Source organism: Colletotrichum graminicola (genome assembly GCF_000149035.1).
Source record: "Colletotrichum graminicola M1.001 genomic scaffold supercont1.88, whole genome shotgun sequence".
Lineage (NCBI taxonomy): Eukaryota > Fungi > Ascomycota > Sordariomycetes > Glomerellales > Glomerellaceae > Colletotrichum > Colletotrichum graminicola.
In genome coordinates this window covers 32,871-53,510 of record NW_007361092.1, presented here as the reverse complement: position 1 = coordinate 53,510, position 20,640 = coordinate 32,871, and the positions used below count along the sequence as shown (strand labels likewise).

Genomic DNA, 20,640 nt, shown 5'->3' with positions numbered 1-20,640 from the left:
CTCTAGAGCGAAACATGCAAACAAGAAGAGCATCGTCATCACTCTGGTATCAGTATCTATGTAAGGATGTCGAAGAACAAATCCGCTGCGCCCACGTCCTCGCCCCATGTATGGTGACAAACAGCCAAGTGTTCCTTTGTCTTTCTTATTTTTTTTTAAAAATCTTTTTTTTAATAGTCTTCCCCGCCCCTTCATCCTTTAACCACTCTTCAAAACCGAGTTCGCCGGCGACTCCCGGCCCTCACTCTTGCTCTCAGCGTTCAGAATGGCACTCTCCACGGCCGCGGCAACGTCGATGTGGAAGAACGGCCTGTTCATGCCCTGGACGGAGGCAAGCTTGCCGTCCCCGCGGCCCGCCACCTGCGCGGCACCGTCGTTGCCTCCTCCGCCGCCTTTGGTCGGGGCGATGGCGTCCTCCTCGTCGCCGCGGCTGCGCTGGGCGGCCATCTGCGGCGGCGCGTGGTCGGAGCCCGAGTCGACGGGCGCGAAGCTGTAGATGGGCTTCCACCGGCCAAAGTTGCCCTCGTCCTTGACCGAGGGGAAGCCGAAGCCGGCGGCCGCGAGCGCCCGGCGGGTCCAGCGGTTGTTGACGTTGGCAAAGTGCCACTCGACGACCTCGGGCTCGGCGTAGTGGTCCAGCTGGTTGCGCACGTCGATGAGGCCCTGGACGGACGTCACGTCAATGTTATTGACGGCGGAGCAGTCGAGGATCACGGCCCGGACGATGGGGCGCTGGTCGTCCATGTCGATCTTGGCTCCGCGGCGTGGGCCGGGGTCGTTCCAAGGGCGGTCCTGTAGGACCGACGTCAATATCTAGGGAATTTTGGGGAGGAGGGTTAATGGTAAGAAGGCAATGCGACTTACGCCAAGCTTCTCGTAACGGTCAAGGATCGTGCGGCGGGCGTTCTTCTGGATGTACTCGACCAAGCGGTCCATGTAGTGTGCCTGGTTAGTGTAGTTGAAGCCCTCGCCGAACCGGTAGACGAACACGCCGGGATAGGGGGTCTCCACGTCGATGTGGGGGTTCGAGCCGTCATCCTTCGCGAGAGGGATGTAGGCCTCACGAGACGGGACGTCGACCGACTCGCCCTTTTCGTTGAACGGAACACCCTTGCCGGCGGTATCCTTGGTGGCGCGGTAAACTCTGACGCGGCCGAGGAAGTGGCCCTTGGCCTTTGCAAGACGCACCAGCAGGAGCGCGGCGGAGGCGCACATTGTGAGGTAGATGCCGTTCTCGATGTTGGTGAAGATGGTGAGGAAAACACCGGCAAAGAAGATGAAGACCTCGAGGGGAGAGACCTCCCAGAACTGGTACACCACCCTGGGCGGCGTGATGAGATCACCCACGGCGTGGATAATCAGAGCGGCTAGGGAGGCCATCGGAATGTAGAAGAAAACCGCCGTCAGGGCGTACAGGGCCAGAAGGACGATGACGGCGGTGAAGATACCGGCGAGCGGCGTGCGGACTCCGGCCTTGGCCTTGATGGCGGTTCGGGAGAACGAGCCGGTGGCGGGGTACGCGCCGAGGAAGGGCCCGAACAGGTTCGTGAAGCCGACGGCAACCAGCTCCTGCGAAGGGTTGATGACATAGTTGTTGATTCTGCCAAAGGACTTGGAGATGGCAATATGCTCAATGATGAGGACAATGATGGTCACCGGCAGGTCGGGGGCGATGGCCGAGAGGAGCCCAGTATCGATTTTGGGCGCCCCGGTGTGCCGGAAACCGCTGGGTACAATGCCGAGGATCTTGAATCTGGCCTTCTTGGCACTCCAGTTGACGTGACGGTTGACGAGCCAGCTGACCAAGACGTAGAGGAGTATGACAAAGGCCATGCGGAGGGTCGACATGAAGAACCAGAACTTCTTCCTATGGGGCTGGCGGTTCGACATGAAGTTGCAGAAGGAACGGATGGCGTACAGCAGGAACAGGGCGGTCAGACCCATGGCCGCGTCGAGCCGGGCGGTCGGCAATGCCTTGAGGCTGTCGATGATCACCTGGTAGGTGGGGTTGCGGGTGACAACGCCTTGTAGGCCGAGGAGGGCGGGCACCTGGCCGGCGGCAATGCTGATGGCGGCGCCGGTCATGAAGGAGGTGATGGCCACGAGCGGGATGAACTCAACGACCCAGCCGAGCCGCACTAGGCCGATGAACAGCAGGACGGCGCCGGCGATGACGGCCAACGCCTGGGAGATCTGCGGGCCGCTGTACTGCGGGTGGGTGTCCTGCACGCGCAAAATGATGTTGCCGACGAGCTGGGACATGACGGCCACGGTTCCGATGGTGATGTCCTTGGATGTCGCGAACGCCCAGTACAAGATGAAACCGACAAACGACGTGTAAAGACCGTACTCGGGGGGCAGCTTGGCCAGGATTGCATAAGCCATGCCCTGAGGAATGACCACGAAACCAACCGTTACACCTTCATACGACCTGTCAGACACGATTCTCCTCGGCTTGTGGAGCAGAATGCATATAAAAGGACAACGCTGTTGAGGGGGGAGAACTGCGCATGCCTCATAATGTTCTGTCCGATGAAGGTAAGAGACTTACCGGCAATCACATCGCCAAGGAGCCATGTCGCGTTATAGTGAAAGATCCAGGACCAGAAGGGGAACAGGCTTTTGATGTAGGCGACCGCGCCGTGGACTGTCGGTCTGTGTGCGTAGAGAAACTCGGCGACGGTGGGCTCCTCCTCCTCGTACTGCTCGACGGAGCGGAAGGAAGCGGCGGCGGACTGGACGGCCTCGGTAGGCTCGTTGCGGTACCGGGCGTCGACGTCGATGCCGAGGCCCTTGGCCAGGCTTCGTCCGACGGTGCTCGGCATGGCGGGATGGGGTGCGTCTTTAGAGGGATGTTCCTTCAAGAGATCGATCCCGGATGCCGCGGCGGCACTGGGCTTTGACGTCCGGACGACAACTGAGAGGAAGGGATGACGGAGGAATGGAAGACCGCGCAGGAGGGGGGAGGCGTGCGTGTCTATTAAAAGAAGATGCTGCCTGGGGGCCAGGAGTCTACCGACTTAATCGACGGAAGACAAGGTCAGGTAGGGGAACCTTATATGCGGCAACAAGACGTGAGTGGTGATGATGCTATCCCCTCTTGGGAGTAAAGCTTGGCCGCGTCGCCAAGGAGCATGGCTTCGGATCGTCCAGGTCTCGCCAAGGGCTCAGTTGGAGCCCTTTTGGTAACGTACTCCCGCATGCCGCCCGGGGGGGGGGGGAGGGTGTGAACTCGAGTGAAAGCCATTTTTCTGACGACATTATCAATATCGATTGCGTTGCGTTGGGTCAACACCCTTCAACACCCCTTCGCCTGGTTTTCATTGGTCTTTACTTGATCATGTAGAGAAATTAGCCTCACGTCCGGCCGGCGCCTTCATTCTGGGGATCGATCCAGCTCATCGGGATGGTCCACGTTCTGGCGTAGCATCTCTCATTCTCGGTAGATTCGGCCATCCCGAGGGGGGACACGGATTCTACGCTATCCTTACATTTTTGCACCTTGGGACGAGCTAACTAGGGTCTTCTGTCGGCTGGAACAGTATGAGTATTGGCGCAGGTATGTGGAATGCTGCGAATGTTCGGGAGCACCACTTCCTCTTCCACTCTCTGGACAGGACTGCCTTGGTTGCCACATGCTAATCAGATTAAGGGCCACTCATTGACTCCTTAGCCCGGCGGCTGCGAGTGCTGACGCTGAACGAGCGTGGGGGCGCGGGAGAGGTCAGAAAAGCATTTCCGCCGTCCGATTCAGCGTGCGCCGGGCTGACCCTGATTCGGCATGTGCCATGTGTAGCTAGCTACCACAGCACGGCTATGTAATATGCACAGGATACACAGACTTTTGGGGGAGGGGGGCACCTGATGGACTAGGCTGTTTCTCGCTGTCTCTCTCCCACTCCCTCTTTCTCTCTGGCTTTGCCTCTCCAACCTTGGTGAGGTCAAGATCAACTCTCATGACCAGTTTGTGGCGCTTTCAGCTTCTCCCACCGTCGGTCCAGGATAGATGTGCCAGCAAAACGGCGGCTGGCACTGGGGCTGATCGGTAGATGGCCAGACTAATCGCCGTCCAGACCGAGGAGGACGTTCCGATTCTGCGGGATGTCTGGGACCTTGGGAAGGTCGGATATCGTGTGAGTAGGTAGCTAGCACGCGGCCGAGAAATGAGAAACGATCAACCAAAGATTACTTCTCCGCGGCGCGTGGCGCGACTAGGTAGCCTCCTCAATTCCGCAGGACCGCCAACTACGTCCGTACAGCAGACACACACAATGGCTCTTCTTGTACGCCATCTCTCTGCCCTTTTCCAGTACATTGGGGCGGAGACCCTTTCATTAAGCTTAAATGCCAGGCGGTTCGTTGGTCACTGCTATCATGTTCATCCGCGATGCCGTATGACCCATCTGTCCTGCCGAAGACCCGAGATGGAACAAATTGACAATGTCACTCACTGGCGTGCTGCTGACTGTTACCACCACCGTTCCCCTCCTCCACGCTCCCCGATCTGTTGTGAAGCCCCAGCAGGCGGGGGAGGGGTGGGCAAAATAGCCCCCTCCCAAATATCCCAAAGAAGGCTGGTCCCTGTTCTGTCTATTCCTTTTGGGGCCTGGATGATGTGAGGAGACGACAGGCATGGAGGCATGTAATGTTGGGGAGAGGGAAAAAAAAAAGGTAAGGAAAACAAAGACTGGGGCTGGAGATGCATATGGGACGATGGTGTTGAGCACGCAATACTTGGCGCAAATGAGTCCAGCGTTAAACAATCCTCCCGATTCCAAGGGATCGCACATCCGCGCCAAACACACAACAGTAAGAGACTCTCAACCCCCATTCTTCTCTCCCTACATGCACTTACGCGCCCGCGCCCAGAAGCCTTGACGTTCTCTGCGCCAAAGCCTGAAGGCTTAGTCTGCGAGCTTGTCGTTGCTTGTTCGGTCTGGACATCGCGGGAAGGCGCCCAGCCAGCGCTAAAGATGAAATTTCTTCACGGCCACGATCAGCTCAAATGGTCGCTCTTGGTATGCTTGGTCTCCCCACAAGTGGCAAGTTGTCACATGATTTGACAGGGGAACTTTGGGGCTATTACGAGAATCTATCTAGGCATCAAGTACGTGGCGTGGGGTGTAATGTCGCTCATCTGTTCCAGCTGAACGGGACGGGAGATGCTTCGGTTAGACATGCATATTGACCGGCGAGAGTGCTTTAGAGTGACGCCGGGTAGAACACGGCCTGCTCAACTATGTCCAGTCTATCGGCATCATGCGTAGTTAGGATGTGGTGTGTGCGCATGGGTCCCCCGGTACGGAACTGCGTTGGATCGAGGATATGGCCGGCGTAGTTGAAGCACTTCACTCGCGCTGCCTAGGTGTACGGCTAAGAATCACCAATCGCCACACAGCTGGGAGCATCGTTCGTGGCAGAAGCGGCCTAGAGCGCAATGGATCGCCGGACTCCTCATTGCGATCCAGGTATTACTCAAAGGACGCTGCGATTATTAGGCCAAGCTGAAAGAAATGTCGCCATACACTTAATTATTGAACCTTCGGCTGGCTCTGTCCCGGAGATGCGATATCTCTCACGCATCGCCCTTGCATGTGTCGCCTTGATCGGGACCTTTAGCCGACCAGACTAGCAGCCCAGGACAGGGAGGGGCGAATCATGGATATCAAGAGGAAAGTGCAGATATGATTTCTTCAAATGTCTGGACAGCCGCAGGCATGCACGCTTCCACGGGCAGCTAACCTACACACTCATGCCGTTTCTCCGTCCACATCCAACAGATGTCACGGAAAGAGGCGTTTACTGCTGAGATGTCACTATGAGTCAAATTTCCTTGAAGGGGTTATCAACGACGACCGGGGGGGGGGGGGCACGCAATCTCAGCTGTCGCCACGGAAGCTTTGAGTGTTGACGATACTATGACATGTTAGAGCGACAGAATCGCCGCAGCACCAGGGCCCTCCTGTTCCTCCCCAATTCCAAAGGGAATACTAGCCGTTCGTCAGGATGTGCACCAGGATATCCCCACATGGACAAGATAGAGGCAGAAGAGGCTGGCGCGCTACCGCTCGGTGCCGAGACTGGGCTCTGCTTCTGGCTGCAGATATAAGCACTAGAAGGCCAACACCCCTTGGTGGGAAATCCCATGGCTCTGGTCCTGCCGACTGCATCCTGCACAGGCAAGATGAGCAAAGTAACCGCTCGTTTGGTTGCACAGTTCTAGAAAGCGGCGCCTTAGTACTCGCGGGGGGAGGGAGTTGACTGTTTGTGTTGCTTAGGGACGCTACGAGGCCGCCTTGGTGGCTTCGCGAGCACGCCATCGCCAGTGGGCGAATAAAGATGAGGCCCTCTTGTTTCAGCGCCAAGTAGCCCAGAAAAGGGTCGGATACGCCTTAATGACGGTCCACAAGGGCGGAATCTCCGTACACGTATGTGGCCAGATTGCAAATCCGTGAACAGCATATTTCGGAACCAGCATGTGGAGGCTAGTTGGATGAGACTCTGGACGTCGCCTGAATCTGCCGTCCTTAGCCGGTCGGTCCAGGTCCGAGTCTGTTCGCCGTTCCGGTGGCCGAGGAATCTCGGCCGGCCACTGAGCAACTGTTGCCCTCGCTTCCCCACCCCTCCTCGCTTTTCGAAGAACCCCCTCCTTGGTCAGTTGGTACAAGCTCTATTGAGTGTCGACGATGTTGACTATCTGTGCTACGCCACGTTTTTACGAGGTCGAATCTTACGACGGATCATAGACCGCATCCAGTAGGGTCATCACTTCTTACTGCTTGATGCTCCCGTGCCCAATGTCGAAGATCTTGGCAGCCATGCCGTGATTCTTTCGTGCCCATCCGGCTTCCCCAACAAGTTACAAGCCTATTGAAAAGCCCTTCGGGCCTATTCAAGCGCAGTGTCGAACCAATGCGTGCTTATATGCATTTTGATCGCGGCCTTTTACGATTACACAGAAAAAGAAGAGGAGCCCGAAGGAATCGATGTCGATTGGAAGTGGCTTACATCCCAGAGCAACTTCATTAACTCCCTCTTCAGCACCGATGACGTTCCAAGTCGCATCCTATTGCCGAGGGCGTGGCAAGAAAATAAGCCCTCTCTGTCAAGTTTGGAGTTGCAGGGTAATCCCTTCACATTTAACCTTGCCGGTTACCAAAAGATTTCAGGTCTATACTACGCAATACATTGGGTTGTGGCGTTGTAGGATGTGCAAGGTTGTTTATAAGCAAATAGCCGAAGCTAATAACGACCCCCAAAGCTACAAGGAGCTTCTCCAAAATTGATACGGCGTTTAGCTTTCTTGGTGAGCGGATCAATTACACTACGATTAAAGCTATGTCAGAGCTAACTACCGTTCCAAGTAGGCGACTCTGTGTTTTTAGTTTGCATTACCCACTTATAAAACTGCCTTGGATAGACTCGATACTACGCCCATGGCTGTTGTCCGTACTCAGGATACTGATTTGCGAGCCCTGGGGCCTGAAGGAGCTTTCAGCCCACTGCACAGAGACTGCGCAGTTGACTGCTTTCTGCCAAGCCCAGCGCCTCTGGACCTGCCTGATCTTGTGGCTTCACCTTCCAACGCCGTGGCTATGTTTTAGTTTCTGAATTTTTGTCATTGACGTGGGCTTGAAGTTTAGGCTTAGCCTAGGCCAGAAACCGCCCCCATCTCTCAGCAGGACGACAACGGCATGATAAAACGCAGTCTATTACAAGGGCCGGCGGTTTCAAGACGTCTGGGAAAGTTCGGACAACATGTCAGCAATGCCTTTGTCGGTGTTGCCGGTTGGTGGGTTCCGCAAGATTCAATACTCGGACGTGGTGCTGTAGCTAGCCATGATCACGATAGCTATTTGCTACACCATCAATGGGGACCATTATGAAAAAGTTTGCAATCAGCTTAAGTCTGGGTTGAATTAATCGTTGAGATATACGTCTACGGCGCATCCTTTGAACAATAATATTGCCATGGACCCAGCCATCTTTCACATTATTGTTACCGCCTCATTCCATTAGCACATTCTCGAACGAGATATACGACGACCGGCACCGGGAAGGGCGTGTATTACCGTTCTCGCGAACGACAAGGTGGCAACCGTCAAGCGCACCCCAAGAACCAAACGATGCCATCTTGGGAGGAAACAAGAAGACAAGATACCCAAAAGTCAAAACTGAATGGGTGTTTCTAACCCGAAACGGCCGGCTTTGCGAACACTTGTTTGCTTCCGCCCCCGTCATTCAAGTTTCTGCCACAGCTGCATGCTTGACGGTGCTATGACAGCGGTCCAAGCGGACCTTCAGTCATGCAACGGGAGAATAACATGACCGATTCCAGCGTACGACCTTTGCTGGAGGGGCATCGAGGATGTAACGGAAATCAATGCACCTAGGAGGGCAAGCAATGCTTTCACTCTCCCTGATAAAGCTTGTCGGTAAGTTTGGGTCCGTAATAAGCGACGGTTGTTTCCCGTACTCCATGATATCCAATGATCGCCCTATTTGAGCGTGCAGGACGTTTTCGGCAGAGCTCGAAGGAAAGCTTGCTGCGACTTGGGGCCAATTTAGCTTTGGCCTTCTGTCACGTGGTCGCCTGAAAAGCCGTTTAATACATGTAGGGAAAGTGAGTAAAAAACGTTTCGCAAAGTCGATGATGTCTTGGTATCTTTCATCAATCAATACGAGATAACAGAGTCACGATGTGGGAAGAGCTGTGGTCGATTCACGGCCTTCTGGCTGTCTTCCGTTGGTTTCTCATGCCAGGAACCCATCTCCCATCACTTCAACATGCAGCCTCTGAAGCTGTGCATGCCGCCTCCAACTGGGTCTCCAGCTCCGCCATTTCCGACTTGACGAACTCGGCTTCAGTCGTTGCGGAGGAAGATTTTGATGCCTTGCGATACGTTGATCCTCTTATCGGCTCAGACAATGGGGGCAACGTGTTCGCCGGCGCAACATTGCCTTACGGAATGGCCAAAGCCTCTCCCGATACCAACAGCGCCTCCAACCAAGGCGGTTTTACTTTGGATGGGAGTCCGGTCACCGGCTTCTCAACGATGCACGACTCCGGTACTGGCTCGCAACCTTCGCTAGGCAATTTCCCGTTGTTTGCATATACGACTTGTCCTAGCGGAGAGGTCAACGAGTGTGCTTTTCCGAAAAAGTCGAGGGCAGAATACGGACATTTTGACAAGAAAGATGTAATCGCGGAACCGGGGTTGTTCAACATCACATTGAAAACTGGCATCAGAGTCGAAATGACAACGACGGAGCGGGCGTCCCTCATCAGGTTCAACTTTCCACAAGCAGGGAAGCCTCTCATCCTGCAAGATCTAACTGACCTGGGCGATACACGACAAGACAACGCCTCGATCAGGGTCAACAGAAGGACGGGACAGATCAGGGGAAATGCCCGCTTCCAGCCTAGTTTTGGAAGCGGCAGCTACGTCTTGTACTTTTGTACGGACTTCCGCGGCGCCGACATGCTTGACAGCGGAATCTTCGTAGACAGCCGTGCCAGCACCGAGGTCAACAACTTGACCATCTCCAGATCAATCAATGGGTATCCGTTACCAGGAGGTGCTTTTGTGCGCTTCAAGTCTGCGGATAAGCCCATCATCGCACGCGTCGCCACCAGTTTCATCAGTGAAAGGCGGGCCTGCTCTCATGCTCAGAACGAGATTCCCGACTTCAACTTCGATCGAGTTTCGGTGGAGGCCAAAGCTATTTGGCGCAGAAAGCTTAGCCCCATCAAAATCAACACCGCGAGAGTTGACGAATCATTTGCACGAAACTTCTATAGTGGCATCTACAGGACTATGATCAACCCGCAGAATTATACGGGAGAGAATCCTTTGTGGAGGAGCAGGGAACCGTACTGGGATTCATTTTACTGCCTGTGGGATTCTTTCCGGTCGCAGATTCCATTCCTGATCATCATTGATCCAACGTCAGTCGCCCAGATGGTCAGATCACTTATCGACACATATTCCCACCTGGGGTGGCTGCCGGATTGCCGAATGAGTTTGTGCAAAGGCTTCACTCAAGGCGGCTCAAATGCAGACAACGTACTGGCAGATGCCTATTTGAAGAACATCACCGAGGGTATTGATTGGAATCTGGGCTACGAAGCTGTTCTAAAAGATGCGGAGCAGGAGCCGTTTGACTGGAGTGTCAATGGCCGCGGAGGTGTGGACAGTTGGAAGAGGCTTGGATACATACCTATTCAGGATTTCGACTTCAAGGGTTTCGGAACACTCACGCGAAGTGTTTCCCGAACGCTGGAATACAGCTACAACGACTTTTGCATCGCGCAGATGGCCAACAAAATGGGACGAGGGTCCGACCGAGAGAAGTATCTTAAGTCGAGCGGCAACTGGCAAAACCTGTACAAAAAAGACCAGAAATCTGCATTTTTCAACGGGACAGACACCGGATTCAGGGGTTTTTTCGAACCCAAATACCTCAACCAGACCTGGGCGTACCAGGACCCGTTGAGCTGCAGCAATCTGGACGGGCAGGCTGTTTGTTCTTTGCAGAACAATGGGCCTGAAACTTTTGAGAGCAGTCTTTGGGAATATGGGTTGTGAGTATTCCACTCTTAGAAGGTCTTCTGTTGGCTAATCTGTGCAGCTTCGTTCCTCACGATCAGGGAACGTTAATTGATACCTACGGTGGTCCAGATGCGTTTGTTCGCAGACTCGATTTTTTGCATGATCAGAACATTACTTACATCGGCAATGAACCGGCGTTCCTCACAGTCTTCCAGTATCATTACGCCGGCCGCCCGGCTCTTTCGGCGAAGAGAGCCCATTCCTACATCCCGTCATTCTTCTCCGCTGACCCTGCGGGCTTGCCGGGAAACGATGACAGCGGTGCCATGGGTTCCTTCTTGGCATTCTCCATGATGGGCCTGTTCCCTAATCCTGGACAAGATGTATACTTGATCATTCCGCCGTTCTTCGAAAGCATTGAGATTACTCATCCGCAAACGGGACTCACGGCCCGCGTCCGCAATGTTAACTTTGACCCGACATACCGAAATATATATATACAGAGCGCAACCTTGAATGGCGAACCCTATAGGAAGAGCTGGGTCGATCATAAGTTCTTTACCGAAGGCCAAGAACTAGTGCTAACTCTGGGGCGGCGGGAGAGTAAATGGGGTACAAGAGTCCGGGATCTGCCCCCGAGTCTTGGAGCGTACCGGGGTTTCAACAGGACGTTTCCTTCGAATCGCACGAGAATCGTAGATGCGACATATAAGGGTGAGTTTGGGGAACTAGGAAAGGACTGGGGGGTGTAGATATCGCGTGAAACTGTTACGATAGGAGACGCGGTGGAAAATCGCGGAAAATGTGTGTCTTTCGTGGTTTAGATAGGCTTTTCATAAGCAGAGGCAGGCAGTGGCAGCGATCGAGATAAATTATGGAACCCAATAATAACACTGATCTTGTGTCTTTTGCACTTCTCAATGCTTAAGTACGTATCCGCACTAGGGATCTCTACATCCCTCATTTACTGAACGCGCCCACTGTCGAGGCCTTCCTTATGCCACAGTCCTGGACGTCAAAGACAAGAAATTACCAGTCTGAGTCGACTTTATCCCCAGTTGATTGCCTTGTGCTCGAATATATCGCTTCTCTTCGTGGGGATGTCATCGAAGAGGGATGCCTTGATTATAGCTTGGCCTGGGAACGGCTTTGCTGTAGTCTTAACAGGGCTTTCATTATCCCATCAGCCATTGAATAATAGTGTGCATAACCACAGGTGGTCTTACCTTCCACATTTCCGACAGAAAAAGCGCTATTCAATGTCAGTTTGTGCTCTGATCAGAAGTTCCCGAGGATGGCTAGTATTCACATGGACGGTGTTCCCAGAATCAGTTTTAAGGTCCAGATATTCTGTCATCGTTTTTTGATTATCCTCAATTTCCCATTGGCCGTCGTCAATAAAAAAGTTCATGGAAAAGGCTACTTGATGTCAGCGCAGCAAACAGGTGACGAAAATGGTTTCCAAATATGTACTTACGACCGCCGGCACGCTTGCAGTTTGCGCTGGTAGGTGGGTAACTTAGCGAAACTCTGGACTTGTTGGGAAAAGCTCGTACCAGTGGCAGACGACAACATTCTCCGGCTTTTTGCTGAGAGTAACCTTAATTGAGCCGCAATTGCAGTGCCCTTGGTAGGGAGCCATGATAGGGTTTCAGTGACAGATATTAGACTCCGGGACAAAAGTTCGTGAAGCAAGCTTGCATTAAGATTAAAAAGGAAGACGATGGAGAAGAGAAATGAGCTGGGTTTTGTTCTTCCTGACGATAATTGGGGTCTTTCTCTTAAATGATGACATAATGAGGTCTCACCTGGGTGGATTGTATTGATACACTGGATGAATAAAGTATGATGAAAAGCGATTACCCAGTGATTTCAGGAAATCCGAACTCTAAATTCTGGAGGGGAGGGTTTTCATCCATAGCTCTGAGAGGGATATTTGGGGAGACGGAGGCGGTCACAACCCTCGGCGGAGTCAGAGAACAGAAGCACAGCAACTCTCTCGCTCTTTTGTGTTCTTCTTAGACATGATCCTCTACTGGGCCCAATCTTAAGCTGACAAATCACGAGACAAAAGGCCTGTGATGTCTGAGTCAAGAGTTTCTTTTTCTTCTTCTTTTTGCTTCGCCATATGCCAATGAACGGACCGTACTCAAGTCCAATCGCTCCATCTAGAACCTTTCCAATACACAGCGCCGTCATGTTCGAATTGCGGCCCCTCAGCCTCAATAATGTGTCCGAGTTCGCAGTGACCAAACTGCACACGTTTCTGCTGAACATAGAAGTCGTCAAAACGAGGTGCAAGGGCATCGTGCAGACTGCCAACGTTGCCGGAAGGATGCAGGGCGTGCCACGGCTGCGAGCATGTGGTACCCTTGCAGGACTTGAGGACAAACAGAAGCGAGTCGAGTCTGGGGACAATCTTGTCTAGAGGATAGCCGAGGATGGTCACTTCAGCAGCTAGGGCAGCCTCGTCTTCGTGCAACAGGTTATGCAGCTGGCCAGGGTCATTCTGGGTTGATAACTTATTAATAGAACTTTGCTTCTTTGATGCGTGCAGCTGAACTTACAGTCATGTCGTAAAGCTCATGCTCATTTGTGCACCATATCGAGTAGTAGAGGTTGTAGCCATTGCCAATCACACGCAAGGCCTTGTAAGTATTGTTGAAGATGCGTTTGGTGTCGCCGCCATCGAAGCCGAACTTGCTCTCAGTGATGGCCCAGCCCCAGTATTCCACGTTGACATGTTCACGGGTAAGCGGAGACTCATTAAGCGATTTAGCAGAGAGAGGAATCGGAGCCCCATCGAAGTCAGCTCTCAACGGGGCACCCACAAGGGATAGGATGGTGGGGACGAGATCGACGTGAGCCGTGACAGCCTCGGTGATACCACCTTTGGGGACTCCCGGACCGCGAACGATGAGAGGAATGTTAATGTCCTCCTCGTACCCACACTCCTTTCCGGGCTGCAGCCGATGCTGGCCAATATGATAGCCATTATCGGTCGTGAAGAATATGTAAGTGTTATCCAAGATGCCGTGCTTCCCAAGCTTTTTGATGACTCCATCCACCAGTTCATCAACAGCCTGCAGAGCCTGCAGCCGGCCTTGGTAATGTCTGTCGTTGTACTCAATGTTTTCATTCGTTAACTGAGGCTGGCGACGGATCCAGTCGGCGCCCGATGGCTTGTCGGGATTGAAGTTCTCCGTCCTCGGAACCTTGGCGTCCTTGAACAGGTGCTCATGTCTCTTTGCTGCCAACGGAATACTGACTCTGAACTTACCGTCGGATACGGGGACGCTGTCATCGGGACCCTTGACGGGGTTCAGGACGCTGGAGTTGACGTTGCTGTGGGGAGCAATAGGTGCAATGGCCAAGAAGAAAGGTTTATCCTCCTGGACAGCATCGTCCAAGAAACCATAGGCCTTTTTCGCGACCAAGTCCGTAGAGTACTCGCCAGGATGGTTGACTGGCTGATCATGATTACGCTGGAATGCAGCATTATAATAATCATACGTGTTGGGATCAAGAAGGAAATCCTGCAATAAGTAAGGAAAGAGTTCTGGACCATTGTACACAAAAATGTCTTGGGTTCCTTACAGACGAGGTCCAGCCTTTCAGATGAGGGCTGTCGTAGTTCCAGATTGTGTGAGCGTTGAACATCTTGCCCGTGTAGAACGTATTGTAGCCAGCGTCTTGCAACCATACAGGCAGATAATTCTCGTTATGGCCATTTTTAACGAAGATGGGGAACCCGCCTACGATATTCGGTGAGCTGAATGAATCGAATATACACTATTTTCTAGGTCTAGCTAGCACTTACCATAAGGTGGGTTGAGATCTGTGACATTTGTATTGTGGGCGAGTTTACCAGTCCACAGACTTGCGCGGGACGGACAGCACACTGCTGTCGTGCAGAAATGCTTCGTGTAGAGCGTCCCTTCCTCAATCAATTGCTTGTGGATGAGGGGAACATACTCCAAAGAGTTCATATGAAGATCTTGGTCGTCTGTCAAGATGAACACAATGTTCGGCCGGGAGGACAGAGATACACCATCACGGTCAGGGTCGACCAGGGGTGTTTGAGCATCCCCAGCGGCCGAAATGGTGGCTGGCGAAAGCAGACCCGCCCAGGCCAGTATCAATGATTTCAGATTCATCTTGGGGATTCCCGATTGACAGGCGCTTCTACTCAATCGACATGAAGCTAGAGGAAGCTGCCCTTCTTTTTAACGCCGAGAGCTCAAAGCTAGACCCCGCCTTCCCCCGGTGCTTTCAGATGATGTTACCCCCGGCGACTTCGGATGACGTGATCCAGTTACCGTATCGCGGCATCCGAAGTACCCACACCTTTATCAACAGCGAAGGAACCATAGAGGCCCATAAGCATTAATGCGTAGCCAAACCGTAGAATAATATAGACTATTTTTCTTCATACAAGCTGTCTAGAACTCTGCAAACTGTAGTACCCAATGATGACGAAGGGGATCCCACATATTAAGGGCCAAAACAGAGAAAAGAGCAACACCAAGATTCGTATGGTGTGCGCTGGCTAATAAGGTAATACCTCGAAACAGATCAGGGCTATCGAGATTTAAAGATGTAAGGTTTGTGAAAAATTGAGGATTACGCAAACCAGATGAGGATGTCGTGATGTTATTTTTAGCGGAGCTTTCTTTCTTAAACAGTACGTGGAGAAACCAAGAAGGGGACTGGACCGAGTTTGGTGTCAATATTACGCTCAAAAGAAACAATGATGTGAACATATTGTTTAGGTAATTCATTTTTACAACAGCAGTATAACAATCAAATGAGCTCTAGGGTCCTTTTATAAAAATAAGCGGCCTAACTTTGGAATCTTTATCCTGGTCCTACACTATCAACCTATGGTTATTAAATTGATTCCCATAAAGTTATCGGGTTATTGAACTGTCTAGAATCCAGCACTAGAACACCGTATATACTCGCTTCTCTCCGTCCCGTTAAGTTTATCGCCCACCAATTTACGCCGTCTCCTCCTAACCGTCATTTCTTATGGGAATTTTAACCGGCTCCCAGCAGATTGATTTATTCCCGAATTCGGCAGAGAAGTACTGCCATCCTTTGGCTTCTGCGCTCTACATCGCAAGAATATTAAAGCCGATCACCGCAGTGAACCATGGCCATCCTGATGCGTGTGAATTTGAATGTTGATCTAAGCTCCAGTGGCAGATATAGAGCTGGTATGGTTTGCAAATGGAAGTCATGTATATGCCGTTATGGATGGAGCTCGAGATGATTCGAACGCGCGAGGATTTAATAGAATCAGCGATTCACTTGCTATGTCAGCCAGTTTACATCTTACGCAAAGGGAGACAAACTCCCACAGAATAACTTCATGAGGTTGAACTGACACTTACCTCATGTCCAGCATGCACTGCATTCGAGGAGCCTCGCACACGTCGGAGCTTCTTTTTCAGCTATGACCTCGCGCTTTCAGCTGGCGTGAGGCAGTAATCCCCCCCACGACTCCAGCAATGATCCCGCCAACGATCAGCACTCCCATGGCTAAAACAAATATCCAGTATCGCCGTATCCATGACCTTCGGTGTTGCGCATCCACTGGACCGGTTGATATGGGGATCGTCAGATAGGTGGCAGAGGATCGTTTGTCTTCGTGATTCGAATTCGACCTCGACTCTGGGGGCGGTATTCCTCGTTCTTTGCCGTGTTGTGGACTCGAGTAGGTTGCAGCCTGCTGCTCTACCAACTCGACAGGTGCCATCTGAATGTCAAATTCGACTCGTGAGGTTGATGAGATGAAGGTAGCGATTCGAAAAAGCCTGATTGATGGTAACAAGCGCTAATCCTCGAAAAATAACAATTAGGGTTGGTTACTACTTCAATAGAAAGTGGGAGATTTCTGAAGGACAGGGAGGACTGCACGTGGTTTCCGCATGGATCTCACGTGGTACCAAGTATGGGCGTACCGCATATTTCAGCAAGTATGGCTCCCCGATAACCCCTCAAATGGACACAACGCCAATGCGTCTCATCAGGCCAGCATGTCTCAGCTAGAACGGAGGTTTTCCGTGTTTGGCGAGGTGGTTAAGAACATAAGGAAAGTGTCTCGTACACTGGCTAGTGGCCAAATAGTCTAGCCAATGTCAATGGCAATGGTGCCTGAGGGCGCACACTTGACATACGGGCGCTATTGTTGGAAAGGCTAGCCAGCTGATAAAGTCTCATGCTGGCGTCAGGGCTTCCACCAGTTACTGTAGCCAACCTCAGCCAAAGAAAAAGCAAACCATCGCGGCTTACAGATAATTGTAGTCAAAAGTACTTTTTTCTACTGTAAACCTGCGAAGGGAATACCTTTAACGTTACAAGAAAACACTAGCGGGACACCAGAAACTGTCCTCCATAATCATGTTCACCTATAGCCGGCGTTGGACAAACCCGTTTACAACTCGAACAAGTCTCATTCTGTCTGTGGCGTGACGGTGGTTACGCCTTGTGGGCACAATGCAGGCACATGAGAATTATGATCAGTTGTGTCTCAGCCATATTCCACTAGCACAGACTACTCGCATGGCACTCGGACTGTCTTTGGTCGCAAAAGCAAGTATGAGGCACATAATCGTACCACTTTTACAACCTGGTAGCTCGGTTATCCCTCTTTACCAAGTGGCCGAGAAATACAAGTCCCGAAACCACTTCCGTATGTGGGTGCCTAGAGTACCCGAAAATGCAAAGGCTCTGTACTGGATATGCCGTTTGTATAGATGATCTGAGCTCTAACCGCCCTGAGAAGACACAAGATCAATACTCAAGCCTTTTGGTGAATGGCCTCTGTCGAATTTAAGCATAACATTTTTTAACCAAAACGGCTGTGAACGACGTTGAACTGTAAAGGTCATTGTTGCTAACTCCAGCGGCGGGTCGGTTGCTCGGTGCAACTACAGAAGGCTTGGTTGTCCTTTGTGCCGCTGTCTCGCGTAATACGAATATCGTCTGGCTGTGTTTTTACCAATCAAGTATATCGACAATGAGTGAGAGTAGTGTGCCAGCCAGTTACTTCCGAAACCCGTATTCCCACAACAGAGGCGTGTCGATCGTCCACAAGCATCCACGGTATTTCCTTGAAAAGAAGGGCAAAGCAGCTATGTGGCATTGCGACTTGTTCCCCAAATGTCAACTTTTCCGGGCCATCCTGGTCTCAACAGACTCTACTTGTTCGGAAGAGGTACTTCTAGTGAGATAGGCTAGGTTGCCACTCTTCTGACTGAGGAGTCTTGGCGGGCGGATCTATGGTCCACCCGGCGGATAAGCGTGTATGCCATACATTTACCTGCTTTCGTTTTCAAGTTGTCGCGCGACTATCTCACCCACGACCTATCTGCAGAGCAGCTATACGCCGACAACCCAGCAACGCAGACCTACATAGTACATTGCCGGGTTAGACGCCGTCCCATCGCATCGTCGCCGTCGGCCCGACGAGAATTGCCTGATGCGGGACCACCACGAACAGTTTGGAAAATGTCGTAGGCTGGACCGTTGGTCACGCAATCGCCGCCAGCAGGGGTTTATCTGGACCAAGACCCGACGCAACCCCGTCCCGGTATTATCCTCCATAGAATACCCTTCCCCCGCCACCCGGTTCTTCACCCCGGCGGACCGCAGCGGTCTCTGCCGCCGCCCATGATTGGCAGCCGGAGCCATCAGCCTGCAAGAACTGCAGCTTCTACTTGGCGCTTGGTGGGTTTTGCCCAGACTTTGGCGTCCTTGGATTATGGGACGTTGTGCGCGGGATGCCAGCTCAAATCAAATCTTTTGCAATCACGACATCGAAAAACCACCTCATGCAGGTAGCAACTTTCCCGATAACCCGAGTCGCATCGCTGGCCGCCTTTTGCTGCTGCGACCCGGCTAGTCGTTTATATAACCTTAGCCGCCCGTTACTTAGTTTCCTACCTTAATTCCGGTGACTGGGGTTCCTTTCTTGCTGACCGGATCGTCCTGTTGTTTGAGCTCCGCAAAAAAAGTCGTTCGACTGTTTTTTTGTTTCTGTTTTTGACAGCGAAGTGCAGCAATGGGTGAGGCCGCATCGGTGTCGTCTTCGACACCGCAACAGGCGGTCCGAACGGAGCCCGTCAACTACGGGCCTCCTGAAGAGGGCATCTTCAAATACATCTCCAAGATCATTCCGTACTTTCGCGACCCTCGCAATGTTCTTGTTTTCAAGCTGGACGTTATGCTGCTGGCGTGGATGTTCCTGGCCGGCATCATGAAGGAAATGGACCAGTCCGCCACAACACAGGCCTACGTCTCAGGAATGAGGGAGTCGCTCAGTCTCTATGGCAACGAGCTGGTCGAGTTCAACACCTTCTTCTCGATAGGATACGCCCTTGGCCTGGTCCCCGGTCAGTTGATCCAGACAAGGTTTCGGCCGTCGATATTCCTTCCTATCTGTGAGATGAGTTGGGGACTGTTGGTTTTATTGTGAGTGTTTCGCCTGCTCTGCCTTCTCACCGAAAGATTCACGGCTAACGAATCCCCCCCCCCCCATAGCACATACAAAGCGCCGAATGCTCAAACAATCTTCGGCCTGCGGTTCTTCCTCGGTCTCTTCTCCTCTGCCTTCTGGCCCAGTGTCGTCGCCCTCATATTCAACTGGTACACACCCGCCGAGCTCGCCGTCCGCGTCGCCTGCTTCACCGTTTGTGATGTTGCCGGCGCCATGTTCCTGGGTGCCCTGCAAGCCGCCCTCTTCCGCGACATGAACGGCGTTCATGGGTATCAAGGGTGGCAATGGCTCTTCATCTTAGCGGGCAGCATCACCATCGGCCAGGGCCTGATCGCGTTCGTTACCGTCCCCGACTCCCCGTCCAACACCCGCGCCATCTATCTCACCGAGAACGAGAAGCGTCTCGCTCGCGAACGTATGGCCGATTTCGGCGTCAACACCTCCAAACGCATCCCGGCATCTGTTCTCCGGACGAAGCTTCGCAAGCTCATTGTGCACCCCGTCACCTACTTCTTCCTCTTCTCCTTCGCTTTCAGCGCCTGGGCTCATCGTGCCAACTCGTACTTCGTACTCTACCTTGAGAGCATTAAAGACTCGGCGGGCAACCGTGTATACGACACGTACCACGTCAACATCTTGCCGTTGGGCGGCTATGCTCTGCAGATCCTCACCAACGTAGGCCTCAACTGGCTCTCCGACTGGAAGCGCTGGCGTTGGCAAATCAGCATCTTTTCCGCCGCCGCCCACGGCATCTGCTTGGCCGTTCTGTGCGGCTGGCCCTCCGACCACAAGGTGATCCTTGCCTTCTACTTCCTCACATATGCAACCAACGCCGGCAGCCCCTCGCTCATGGCGTGGATGGCCGAGATACTCCGTAAGGAGCCCGAAGCCCGATCCATCATTGTTGCGATGACTGTGACGACTGTTTACGTCGGCCACGCCACGATTCCTCTCGGCGCTTTCCGCGTTGCCGACGCTCCCAGATACCCCATCGGCTTTCCTCTCACGGTTTCTTTCACTGTCGCAACCATTCTGGTGCAGCTTGGTATGTTGTGGTGGCATAGACGCCACCCTGAAGTGGCTGAGTACGGATATGAGCCAGCCGCCAACTGCACGGGGACGTCGGATGAGGAGAACCCCAAGCTTGCCGACACCGAGACCGTAACCAGTGGACTTGACTCCAAGACGGCCCAAGTTGCGGGAGCAAGGGAGCTGTAGGTACAGTTGGGAATTATATTGCAAGATGAGGGGTGTTAAAGAATCATTACCAGTCAGCACAAGCTTTGTAGCCTATTTATGAAGAAAACACCAATTATTGTCAAGTTTCTACAAAGTCTGCTTGATTCAAAGGCCTTTAGATATTGTCCTCCACATCCCCATGAAACAAATAGCCAGATCACCAATATTCTCACACCAGTACAAACGCGACAGCTGTCTCCTCGCTGGTTCAATTATAAATACTCTTGTCCCATATTGTCCCATTACTGGGGCTCCAGCCATTGCCCCCTTCATATTGGACAGCTCCCGTTTTTCGGCATCGATGGGCTTTACTGTTCTGCGTTTGGCAGTCTGCATTGAATATGT

The 20,640-nt window shown here is 52.5% G+C and overlaps 4 protein-coding genes across 4 annotated transcripts; 2 read left to right on the top strand and 2 right to left on the bottom strand.

Annotated features, from left to right (window-relative positions):
* Positions 1-198: 198 nt before the first annotated feature.
* Positions 199-2,825, bottom strand: GLRG_11454 (sulfate permease; the record flags this gene model as incomplete). The annotated part of the gene is made up of 3 exons (XM_008102138.1): positions 199-792; positions 865-2,420; positions 2,552-2,825. 3 exons carry the CDS (start codon positions 2,823-2,825, stop codon positions 199-201), a joined length of 2,424 nt encoding a protein of 807 aa, XP_008100329.1.
* Positions 2,826-8,699: 5,874 nt separating this feature from the next.
* Positions 8,700-11,305, top strand: GLRG_11453 (glycosyl hydrolase family 92; the record flags this gene model as incomplete). Its single annotated transcript, XM_008102137.1, has 2 exons — positions 8,700-10,585; positions 10,633-11,305. The coding sequence occupies 2 exons, from the start codon at positions 8,700-8,702 to the stop codon at positions 11,303-11,305; spliced, it is 2,559 nt and encodes an 852-aa protein (XP_008100328.1).
* Positions 11,306-12,702: 1,397 nt separating this feature from the next.
* GLRG_11452 (sulfatase) lies at positions 12,703-14,710 on the bottom strand (the record flags this gene model as incomplete). The annotated part of the gene is made up of 4 exons (XM_008102136.1): positions 12,703-13,062; positions 13,121-14,089; positions 14,151-14,308; positions 14,374-14,710. 4 exons carry the CDS (start codon positions 14,708-14,710, stop codon positions 12,703-12,705), a joined length of 1,824 nt encoding a protein of 607 aa, XP_008100327.1.
* Positions 14,711-18,621: 3,911 nt separating this feature from the next.
* Positions 18,622-20,274, top strand: GLRG_11451 (major facilitator superfamily transporter; the record flags this gene model as incomplete). The annotated part of the gene is made up of 2 exons (XM_008102135.1): positions 18,622-19,031; positions 19,101-20,274. 2 exons carry the CDS (start codon positions 18,622-18,624, stop codon positions 20,272-20,274), a joined length of 1,584 nt encoding a protein of 527 aa, XP_008100326.1.
* Between the last annotated feature and the right edge of the window lie 366 nt (positions 20,275-20,640).